General features: G+C 40.7%; 1 protein-coding gene across 4 annotated transcripts; it reads right to left on the reverse strand.

Annotated features, from left to right (window-relative positions):
* Window positions 1–1,517: 1,517 nt before the first annotated feature.
* CLBA1 (clathrin binding box of aftiphilin containing 1) lies at window positions 1,518–11,187 on the reverse strand. Of its 4 annotated transcripts, none has more exons than XM_083863179.1 (6): window positions 11,072–11,187; window positions 9,816–10,485; window positions 6,245–6,393; window positions 4,699–4,828; window positions 2,848–2,961; window positions 1,518–1,858 (listed from the first exon to the last, which is right to left on the reverse strand). In XM_083863179.1, exons 2-6 carry the CDS (start codon window positions 10,248–10,250, stop codon window positions 1,691–1,693), a joined length of 996 nt encoding a protein of 331 aa, XP_083719305.1. In that variant the 5' UTR covers window positions 10,251–10,485; window positions 11,072–11,187; the 3' UTR covers window positions 1,518–1,690. The 4 variants fall into 4 exon arrangements, with proteins under 4 accessions (XP_083719305.1, XP_083719308.1, XP_083719307.1 ...); XM_083863182.1 differs by having other exon boundaries at window positions 11,068–11,133; XM_083863181.1 differs by having other exon boundaries at window positions 11,052–11,129.
* Window positions 11,188–11,742: the final 555 nt, after the last annotated feature.

Here is an 11,742-nt window from a genome sequence, read left to right on the forward strand (position 1 = left end):
CCAAAGCTCACAAAAGCAAAGGCAAATTTGAAAGCCCAGAGGAGAAGAGGGATCTGATGCATCAGTGAATGTTACACACACCACAAATTGCCCCCTCAAGCCCCTCTGCAGGCCTCTGCTTGTCTGAAAGCATAAAAATGGGATTTTAATCTTATAATTGATTTTAATAACGTTATTAACCAACCTCAACTATTCATTCACCATTTACTGGCAGTTTAACATTTTGTGAGTTTATTAGTACAATCTATTTAATATATGTTTAAGAGCTCTGAAAGAATAAGAGAAACTGAAAAATAATTTAAATCTAGGGTTAACTGGAAAAGTTAACCCTGCTCTTGTATCCAGATGGAGTTTCCAGTTTGGCATTGCAGGACTCCCTCCAGGGCCAGGGAAGTTGCAGAGCCACTTTAAAAGAGCATTTTTCCAAATGCCCTGTTTCATCTACTGAGTAAGCAGGGCAGAGTTCATCCCATGCTAATAGCACTGAGGTATCATAAGCATTACTAAAGTTATTACAGCAATTGTAATGTCACTGCTGAACAGTTTACTAGATTAAGGATTGAAGTCTGCTAGTGCTTTATAGTATTCTTAATTCTGAGAACAGACTAGGCTCATCATTAAATAATTAACTAACTTAGTTTTTGGTACACCCAACTCTGTTCCCTGCTTTCAACACATAAAATATCAGTTGCCGTGCATAGCAACTTGTTAAAACAAAAAGCCATATAAAATTTTCATATTCTTATTTCATATTCAGAATGGCCAGAGCAGCAGAGAGATCAGTAACTTGTGTAAAAGTTACTGCCAGTGAATAAATAATTCCCTGTTGCAGTTGGCAGGGAACCAACACAGATTCTCCTGAATGACAGTGAAGTGCATCCCCTGTGGCACTTCAAGCCTGCAGGAAGATGGTCAACAGTCAATAGTTTGTATAAAATTTTAAAAGGGCAGGAATTTACACCATTATGCAAGTCCTGAACTGCGACACTGCTGAGCTTTTACAAGCAGAGTATGCATGGGGTTAAGTGTGGCTGAATGAACCCAGCATGTCCTGTGACAATCAGCTTCAACAAGGTGATTTATTTCAGCCACAAACCAATGGCAGAACCAAGCATTTTGCTGCCTCCACTCCTATCTCCACAGCAGGCTTCACCAGACAGAAATTAAAAAAACTTTTATTCTGCTAAACCCCACTGAAAGCCCCCAAATGAAGAATTCTCCTCTCATTACACCCAGCAGTGGTAAAGCAACAGATCTCAGCTGATCCAAACTGGAGCAAGTATGAGGAGAGATGGTCACAAGGCACAGTAAAACACACCTGAGATTTGTGCAGATTTTGGCAGGGAAAAGAAGAGTTTTGGTTGAAGAGGCATTAAGGCCTGAAAGGTCAGTAGTTCAGGAGGGTCCACCAGAGTTATTTTGAAGTGTGGTTGCAGCTGCAGCATGTACTGTAACAGACACAACTCTGCAGCAAAACTCAGCAGAGCAGAATTACTAAATTTGACTTTACAACTAAACAGGAGAAATATCTTTTAATAACGTGGCCATAGGTCCCTCATATACAGAAATATGTCACTTTCCTAAAGAATGTCTGTAGTCTATAGTACCAAGTCAGTAACAAAACAAAGGTAAACTGCATTCAGTTCAAAAAAAGAAAAGAAAAAAAAAAAGGCTAAAAATTGCCTTTAGTTCAACAAACATCACTACTAAAAAATTTAATTTTTAGGTTGTGTGTAGCAAAAATCTGCTTCTTCTTTGGGATTGTTATACACTGTGTGCTTTCATTTGATGATGAGGTCTTCAAAAAGAGGTTACAGGTGAAAAGCTGACCATGTTTGGAGTCTGGTGGCACAGAAAGCTGAGTGAAAAAGAAAAACTTAGTAAATTTTTTTCATCTTACAGGAGGTTAATCACTTTGCATATGCCAACCTAATTTTTATAAATTTTCATTAAAATAATTTTTAAAAAATTTATTTTAAATTTTGTAGAGAAAAAAAGATGTAAATATGAAGATAAATAGAAAACATCCCATTTTATTTAACTTACTTTAAATTAGAAATAGCAACATATATTTTTAAATTATTTTTTTCTTTGAGACACCAAGCTGCAGTGTTTGTTCTTTCCTTTATGAGGCTAAGAAAAATATTGTCCTTTTACCTTAACTTTGTACCACAATTCTTTTTTCTTTTATTCCTTCTTTGTCTACCTCAAACCACTTCTCCTTTGTCTAAACCCTATTTCTGTGTTTTACACATTTCCAATATGATTCAGCCACTGTGACCCCCCCTTCATGTACTCACTGCAGATAGTAGAACTGAATTATGAAGGAATAAGCTTGGAAGGAATATGACAGTCCTTGTAAGTTTTATTTCTGAATTCTCCAGCCTATCATCTCTTATGTACAAGGTTCCCAGAACAGTTATACACCTTCACTGTCCAAAGCAGTAAATAGAATAAAACAGAGCAATGAAAATGTGTCTCAAACTATCAGTCTCCACAGTGACAACAGCTGCTCAATTTTATTCTCCACTGAAGAAGGGACCTTGGGTTAAGAATATTTCTCCAAAATACCTTGCTAAAAATAGACTGAGGTGACTGAGGTGTTTTACAGCAGTGGAGAATGACAAAACTTTCCTTTCAACTGGCATTGCTATAACAAGAAACAAGTGCCAAGGTGTCTTTTCTGAAGCTGCCAGAGAGGTTTCAAAGGGCAAAAACCAACTCCACATCCAGAAGTTGTACCAGGACTAAATGATTACACGAAAACAGGTGCTGGGACAGCAGGGAGGAACATGCTAAATACACTCTGTGGTTCTCTGAAGTGCTCACTTCCAGAACAATCCTTACCTTGGTCTGGATCAATGTTTTGCAGTCATTAACACTGAATCCATCAAATCTAAAGTCCTCATTGTCTTTGACATTTGATTCCTCAAAAATATCAGCCTGGTTCTCTGAAACATCCTAAAAAAGACATAATTTACATTTTATTTATGAATTGATTTATGCATTTCTATCTGATTTCAATACATACAACCTAAAGAGAAGTTCCCCTCAAATAAAGACTGCTAAATTGTACTTTCTAAAGCTGTATTTTATCATGTGTCCCCCCCATAAAACAATTTTATGCCACAACCGGTTCTACAAATGATGCCTTAAGTTTTAGCTTTTATTTTTTTCTGATTCTGTACTGCATTATTGTATAACTCTGAACTCTGTATAGAATGCTAATTAGATTTCTTCACATTTTGGTCAGACTAAACAATCCTTTTAGGCCTGAGAACCAAGGTCATCAACACAGACTCAGGCCTGAAAAGGATAAACAAAAGTAAATGGGGGAGAGAAGCAAACTGGGAAAATGTGACTTCATCACCTGAAGCTATAACTGGACAATTAACCTCTGATACGCAAATATATCTGTCTGAGAAAACTGGTGACCATCATCCCTCTGCCCAAGGTGTATCCTTTGAAGGTCTTTTAATAAATATGTACTTTATTCTCTAACTCTCTCTAGCCTCTGTTCCAGGTAGCCCCTCAAGGCATCACCTACACACATGAATCTGTGACTTCAATTAATGAAAAAGCCATTTCCAATTAGAATTAGCCTTAATTAGCACCAGAGCATTGCTGAGAAATGCCTCTTAATCAGTATTGTTAAAAGCAATACAGTTTTCCAGTAACAGATAAGAAGTAATGATGCAAGTTTAAGCTGCCTGGGCATTGATTTAATTCTGGGGGGCAAGAAAGGAACAGAATGGGAGTTTAGCTATGTTAGAGAAATGTCTCTGATTCTCTGATTCTGTCTCTGTTAAATTACAGTTCTACAAAGTGACTTTTTCAAGTGCAAAATATGTTTCTACCTTCAGCATCATCCTTCTGTTTGTATATAACTTGCACGAAAAGTCAAATCTGCCCATAAAATTACCTTGCCAACCCCATGGTTCAACATTCGAATAATCAATTGAAATAGTTACTTCTGAAAATGACTAAATAATAGTTACTTCTGAGAATTACATGTGACTAATTAATCCCAGCTAAATAACTGAATTCTAAACCATCCCTGACACCTGTATCTTCTCAAAACAAGAGACTGCCAAACAGAAACATTTCTGTCTGAGATCTTTCAACACTGCTGGTTTGGATTCAATCCAATTTAAAACATACTCTCCTCCCTCAAGCCTCCCAAAAGCAGACAGAGGAATAATGTGAGGAAAGGGGAAGCTGAACACGCTTTCAGTTTCTTCACAGTAAAAATATCTAATAACTCCTGTAACAGCCTCTCTGGTTCAGATCTGATTTTCACTTTAGAGAAGGATATTAGAGGCTAAGTTTTCTCCCACTCTGAGCAAAAAAAGTAAACAATCCTACTGCACACACACCAGGGAGCTGATTCTCCATCTCTACCACCTGAAAGTTCCTTCTCCATCTTTCCAAAGCTGAGTGTACCACCTAACAACAGGAAAACTGTGTTGGGCAGTCTTCAGTGTAAAGACAATTAAAATGTGATCCTGCACAATTTCTTAGTTACTTACACAAGAAGATGAGCTAAGCTATTGTCTTAAAAAGCTCCCTTTTAAAAAAATACCCCTTTGTGACTCACCCAGATCCAGTCCCTCATGCATCTGCATGTGCAGCCTAGAGAAGATCAGATTCCCAACCCAGTGTTTATGCTGGCAGAATGGAAAACCATTGTTCAATTACCTTTTGATTTGCATCTATTCCGAGAACACTCAAGAGGTTTTCTTGGCAATGAGATTTACTCCAGGGATGTCTTAAGCTGGGGGTGTTATCAAAGTCTCTCAGTGCTCTCCATACATTTCCAGAATCCATGCTAGGAAACAAAACACAACTTGAGGTTTTGAGCTGAGGTTTCCAGTGAACATGTGCAACAGTTATTTTCACTACATACAGCTGTATGCTAACCTTGATCTAACAAGCCACTTGTCCTAAAACTCTTTCTACACTTGTCCAAACTATCAACCAATATATTAATGAGCTGGCTGACAATTAGTGGAAGCAGTAAGTCAGCATAAATGTATGTTTGTGCTCCTCAGATAAGGAGGGCATTAGAACAGTTCAGAGACTGGTACATGCCAACAGCTCACAGTGTTCAGTTGCTTCTGTGAAATGTGGGCAGAGTTCAGCCCTGTGAGTTCTGCACTTTGCCTTTTCTGTCTCTCAAGTCCTTCTCCATCCCACAGGTCACACTTCACCTCTGCAGCACCTGGCCTGCAAAACAAGCCAAAGGCACTCAGTGCTGAAACAGTGAGAAGGAGAGAGTTTCCTCAGTGCGGTACTTTGGATTCTTACACTGCATTCATCACATACAAAAATTCAGTTGGGCTTTACTTAATTTGCACTTGTCATTGACCATAGTTAGTCATCACAGTAGATCAGGAAATTTTTGGTTTTACTTGGCACTCTGCTGTAATAATGCAGTCCCCTTTGCAATTATATTTCTCCAGTTTGATGCTGATTAAAATATCCAGGGACCTTGGCTGAAAGGGTGCCCACATTAAAAGTTTTACCTATGTTTGTTTCTTCTGAGTCTTAGGGCATTTCTCAAGTATGGTCTGACACTGCCTTGTGGACACAACGCCTCCAAGTTATGAAAAAAAAAAAAAAATCCAATGCTGTTCATTAACTACAATAGTGTTCTGAAGCTGTTGATCCTTAAAAACATGTAACAAAACTAGAAGTGTTCCAGCTGTCACAAAAGAAAACTTGGTTAATTATAACATTTGCTATTAACATAGCCCAGGAAAGAAGCCAGATGCACCACAGATTCTGAAGCACATCTGGTTAAACATGAGAAGTTACCAACTGGGAAAACTGAGGGGGGAGGAAAAAAAAAAAAGGCAAATAAGTTGTTAGTAGAAGCAGCAGCCTCTAATGATGAAGAAATAAGTGGGATGTGCTGTAAAGAAAGGAGAAGCAAACAGGAAGAACAGGCTGCCTGTTGGGTTCTGGCATTCCAGAGGCTTAGTCATAAGAAGGCACACCAACAGCAGGAAAAACCCTAAGCAGGAATTTGTAATTTTGATATATTCCCTTCATTGTTTTCCAGTGGCTAAAACACCATCTACTTCCTTTAACAATGTGCTACAAAACTCCTAAGATCTATACACTGAAAAGCATAGTACTAAAAAGATTTTTAAGTGCACCACTAGCTTTTAAATTATGAAACAAACAGTGTAATTGTTGAGGAACTTTTTCTTTTTTTAAACTGTTAATCTAAACTCATTACCAAAGTTGATTCTTCAAAAGTTCAGGAATCCAAACATCTTCATTATTTGCATCAAGAACTTGTTCTAAGCTTCTTATGCACTCTCTGGACTGTGGTACAAAGACTTCTGGAAAGCCCAATTTAAATATCTCCTCATAGCCATGATCTTCCTAGAAAAAAAAAGAGATTTTTATTACATACACCATACAGGCCATCCCCATAGTTCATGAAGGACCTACTCCAAAGACTACAATAATTCTAGAGATTGTCTTATTGGTTTTAGAATTTATATTAATATTAATATTAATATTAATATTAATATTTATATTTATAGCAGAGAGACTGAGTCACATTTCAGTGTTTTGAGTACCTAGAATAAGAGGAAGCAAGAGTCCCAGAGCTTCTGATGAACCTTAGTCTTTAACTTCCCAGCTTCTCGGTCATAAATTTGCATATTTAACACTTGTGACTCCTCCTTCTGCTCAGTTAATTCAGTCCAGGTCAAATGTGATGTAGGCATCAAGTCAAAAAGCTTGCTTTGCTAACTCAGTCTTCAAACACTCCTAATTCAAATGTAGCACACCTGCCAAATGCTACAGTTACCAATAAATACTTGCACTGTGCCAGTCTGCAAAAAAGCTGGTGTGGAGATGTTCCTATATCCTTGCATTTGCACCAAACTTTTCCCAGCCTATGTTAAAAATCAGAGCCAGATTTAAATCTTTGTTCCTCCTCAAACAACAATGAGAAGGAGGTTTGAGGACTGACCACAACATAGGAGAGATCTGGACAGGCACAGTGGAAGTAACCACTAGTGAGCAGGGTTATCTGACAACTAAGAAATACATATACAAGGGAAAACATGCATAATTTACATCCTATCCTAGAGGCATGCCATCTGGTTCAGAAGCTGTATCCTTTTATTCCTTCAAGGAAGGAATCACTACAATTTTCAAAATAAAAGCAAATTAATTGACTTCACCACCCTGCCCAGAGACTGCAACGCAGGAGCAGCAACACTGTGTGAAAACTCAAGGATGGAACCAGTCAATTTGGGGTTTTTGCCCAGCAATCAACAACTTAGTCTGAAAACCCTAAGCATGGATACTCCAAAATTTTATAGTTTCATTTAATTGTAATTCAAACAGCTGAAATATTTCCACAGTCTCATTACACTGAAGTCAGACAAGTAGGGTGAATATTGAGACAGTACAGATTTAAGGTAAATAGGCAAAATCAACAGAACTGACAGAAGGCTTCTGCACTTCTGACCATGCTTCAAGGAACAGAATTTGTGCCCCATGCTGCTCCCTCCTGAAGTAAGGGCTTGCTAAAATCCTGACCTGATGATTCACTGCTGGGACATTCAAAGACTGCTGGGTAAATTCCTTTGAATCTTGCCCAAAGTGTCACAATACTTTCAATCAATTTGTAGATTATTCCAACAGGGATACAACACGGAAGGTCCTGACAGATGCTCAATAAGCAGAATTCTGTGAAGTAACATTTGCTAAAGCATACATGATCAAAGATTAAAAAAAAAAAAACAAACAACTTCCAGGTAAGCACCAAACCTGAAGTGAGATGGGAGTCAGGGAAAAGCCAGGCAGCTGCCCTTGGCTTTGGGATGGGGGAGTGCATCGAGGGAAGCACAGCTCTGCCTCCATTGCAGCATCTCTGCAGAGCCTTGGTGCTGGTCCAACACACATACAAGTCACTGACTTAAAGTTTAGCCAAGACAGATAAAGAGATTTTCTTATTACCTTTAATACTGTTCATTTCAGTGAGTGTTTCTGAAACAAAGTTTTGGTATATTTCCATTTATCTTGTGGCTTCGTATTAATTATAAAAAAAAAATGTACAAAGTTCACATCAGTACTTTCTGAATAAATCCTCTGTATCCTATTATATCAAAATACCCCATGGCTTAAACACAAGCACCAGTCCCTCTCTCACATGAAAAATCCTCAAAGTGTTCAACTGTGTAGGCAAAATACCCAGCTACTGCGAGGAAATTATTGATTGTTTCCATCTTAAAACACATGGTTCTGATCCCAACTGATGTCATTTAATTAACTGAGGCAATAAAGACTGAAGGTCTCTGACCTGAGATGATTTCTAGATGTCCCTTCCAACTCACCTGGCCTTTTTCCTACTCATCATACAGAAGCCAGAGTCCCAGTCTAAAGATTTTGTGATCTCAAATTAACAAAGCAAAAAGCACAGGGATAAAGGACACATATATTCTACAATCCAAGGGATCTCCAGCAGCTCTGTGGCCGTCTCTCCACCTTGAGAAAAGACAGCTTGAAACTCTAAGCATGGTTAACTTATTTAACTTGTACTGGACATTTCCTTCTGCCTTTAACAAATGCAAAATAAAGAAAAGGCTTCAGTAAGATTAAGATCTAGTGCTTTTGGAAAGAAACCAAGCAACCTGCTATATTACATTTCAGCTTGTCATTACAACATTCTCCAACAGAAGACTTCTTGTCCCCCATTTCCAGCATTACAAAAAGTTTGAATTCTCTGTGCACACCAATAACTGGGTATTTTGTGTATCTACACTCAATCAGTGTGGGCAGCTTTTCCCACCTGTATCTTCGTGCTTTTCCTAGTAATACCTCTGCAACAAGTAAAATTTCTAAGCAAAGGGCAAGAAATGCTGTCTCCAGAAAAGTCTCTCACATACTAAAACCCACCCAACAAACTACAAGCAGTAAGTTATTACTGCTACAGATTAACCCCATGGAAGTCTTAGCTGATTGTTTTCTTTTTTCAAATGTCATTTAGGATGAAAGTAGTAAGAACAGGGGATTTTGTTCTGTATTTCTATATTCTTTCTTTCCTTTTGTTACTTTCCTTCCCTTTGCTGCTGCATGTTTGGTCCACATGGAAACGTATTTATCCCAAAAAGAAGATATAACCCTTCATCTGAAGATATTTTTTTGTGCTGATAATTCATTGCATTATTTACTCAGAATTTTAGGTCTAACATTGTAAGAGTGAATCTTATATCCTATGCTAAAAAATTAACTCTATTATTTCTATTAATTTCTTGTGTGTCGCCATCAGTCTAAAATTCCAGAAAAACTGTTGACATTATTCAGGGAGTATACTGAATAACAAAAGACATTGGTTTTGCCGATTTCTAACTCAATGGTATGTGGGTTTACTTCAGTAAGTTTGCAGAAAACTCACAGAATTTCTGTCCACTCTGCTTTTGTCGCCCACCTTCCCAGTTTGTCATTTCTTAGGCTCTTTCTTGTCTAAATTTCCAACTGCATGTCCTTCAGGGCAAAGTTCACGGTGCCTACGTGCTTACTTGCCTATATGCCTACTTATTCCTAGTGCCTAGAAGCAAAATACTGCATTGCATTCTTTAAAGCTCTCCAGCAGGACAGCTCAAGTATTTGTCAAACACCGTAAAGAAGTTGCTTTTTTTTCCACTTGAGGTGGCTGAGAAGTAGCTGGACAGTTTCTCTGCAGGTGCAGCAGCGTTACCCTCTGCAGAGTGGACAGATACAAACCTGGAGGTGCAGGAAGCAGCGACACAAACATTTGTGGCCCTTGGTTTGGTGTGGACACGTACCTCATCCTGCATCCCCTGGCACGGGGATGGCCCAGCACCGTGGGCAGCAGAAACGCCGCAGCCACCCCTGCCCAGGTCCGGATCAGCTCCACGAGGCTTTGCTGACTTCACCAAAACTTCAGGGTCATGACTGAATCCCTCTGATTTGTCTAAGGGCTCCTTGAAGGCTTCAAAATCGCCCCAGGAACCACTGGGTTCTGAGGTACTAAAGGTGCTCTCAGAAAACCCCTCACAACTTCTCCCTTTGCTGTTCATTCCGGGGAGGCTTTGCCGCGTCGCTTCGTGATTAAAAATTTCTTCATTATTTGTTCTTTCATTCCAGTTAAAGCCACTTTCATGGAGAGACACACCACCTGCCTCAGCTGCCAGCTCCTTTGGAGGCTCACAGTATGAAATGTCTGTATTAGCAAGACTTTCTACCACCAAGTTCTGCATCTTTGTCCAAGACAAAAAAAAAAAAAAAAAAATTTGTTGAAATCTGTACTGCAAAAAGGTTACTGAAGTTCAGTTGCATCAGAAATACGAGTGTTTCCAAAACAAAATCAAACTCTTCATTTCACCCCAAAGAATAACAAGACTGCTGAAACAAAACAGGATGTCCTTCAGCCTCTCCTCCAGTGCTCGGCATGTGCACGTTATTCAGCCTCACTTTCTGTGGAGAGTATTAAGCCTGCAAAGAAAGGATTATAAATAAATACCTCTGTGATAAGGCCCGTGTAGGAATAAAGATAGCTGATAAGGCAGGAGAAAGAATGCTTGGGTTAAAATAAACACATTCCAGCATTATCCACCGAAAATTGCCGCAGGCAAAATTATTTAAAATTTACACTGAACTATCTGCCCACACCACAAGAAAGCCATTAAATTAGTGAACAATACTCAGCAAATACATAACAGAAGCTGCTGGATTATTAACTCAGTACTAACTGAGGATACTGGAGACAAACCAAAATTACAGTCAACATCCAGCATTTTAAAAATACTTTCTGTAACTACTTCATCCACCTTATACACACTCAAATAATGCTATTTCTGCCTGCACAGGCTGCTCCATCCCAACGACTAGAATCCTGTAAAAAAATACACTATTTCCAACTATTTAGGTAATTGAGGCAGATCTAATAAGTCCAGTTTGCCATCTGTAAATGACACAGACAGTGATCATGTCAGATCAACCCCATCTCCTCAAGCATCTCCCCGAGCCGGTTTTATGGGGGCGGGTTAAAAAGCACTCACTAAACGCGCTCCTCACCGACCTGCCGCTTGGTGCTTTACAGAACCAAATGTGGGTTTTTTTCCCCGGGTTTCCTTCGCAGGCGGGCCGGGCACAGGCCGGGGGTGTGGGCAGGTCCCTCGGCAGGGACACGGCGGAGCGACAGGGCGGGGGACGCGCCTCCGGAGCCGCGGGCGCTTCACCGGGACAGCGGCGGCTCCGCCCGGGATGTCACCTGGCCGGGGTGGGGCGGCCCACAGGGGCGGCCTCAGGGGAGCAGCCTCAGCCGAACAACCCCACAGCAGCGGCCCCACAGCAGCGGTCTCAGCCAAACAGCCCCACAGGAGCGGTCTCAGCCAAACAGCCCCACAGCAGCGGTCTCAGCCAAACAGCCCCACAGCAGCGGTCTCAGCCAAACAGCCCCACCGCAGCGCCCTCACCGCCGCTCCCCGGCCGCCGCCGCCCCCTCTCAGGTCACCAGGGGCGGGCCGAGGTGTGCGGGGCGGGCCGGGGCGGGCGGCACAGCCCAGGGATAGCCGAGCTCTCTATCTCTCCCCCCCCATGGAGGGCAGGGAGTCTCAGCTCATCCTCAGCGCCCGCTGTCTGCCCTCGCTCTGCTTCGACCGGCGCCTCTCCATCCTCACCCCCCGATCTTCGCTCGCACCTGCATCCCTCGGGGTACCCGCCGGGGAGAGGCTGGGGTTCGAATTGTGA

Source organism: Zosterops lateralis (assembly GCF_965231275.1).
Source record: "Zosterops lateralis genome assembly, chromosome: 6".
In the NCBI taxonomy this organism is placed as follows: domain Eukaryota; kingdom Metazoa; phylum Chordata; class Aves; order Passeriformes; family Zosteropidae; genus Zosterops; species Zosterops lateralis.

Coding starts and splice junctions, on each gene's coding strand:
- CLBA1 (XM_083863179.1), bottom strand. CDS start 10,250: ATGCAGAACTTGGTGGTAGAAAGTCTTGCTAATACAGACATTTCATAC. Junction 4,829..6,244: donor CTTTTGAAGAATCAACTTTG/GTAATGAGTTTA, acceptor TTTGTTTCCTAG/CATGGATTCTGGAAATGTAT. Junction 2,962..4,698: donor GAATAGATGCAAATCAAAAG/GTAATTGAACAA, acceptor TGTCTTTTTTAG/GATGTTTCAGAGAACCAGGC.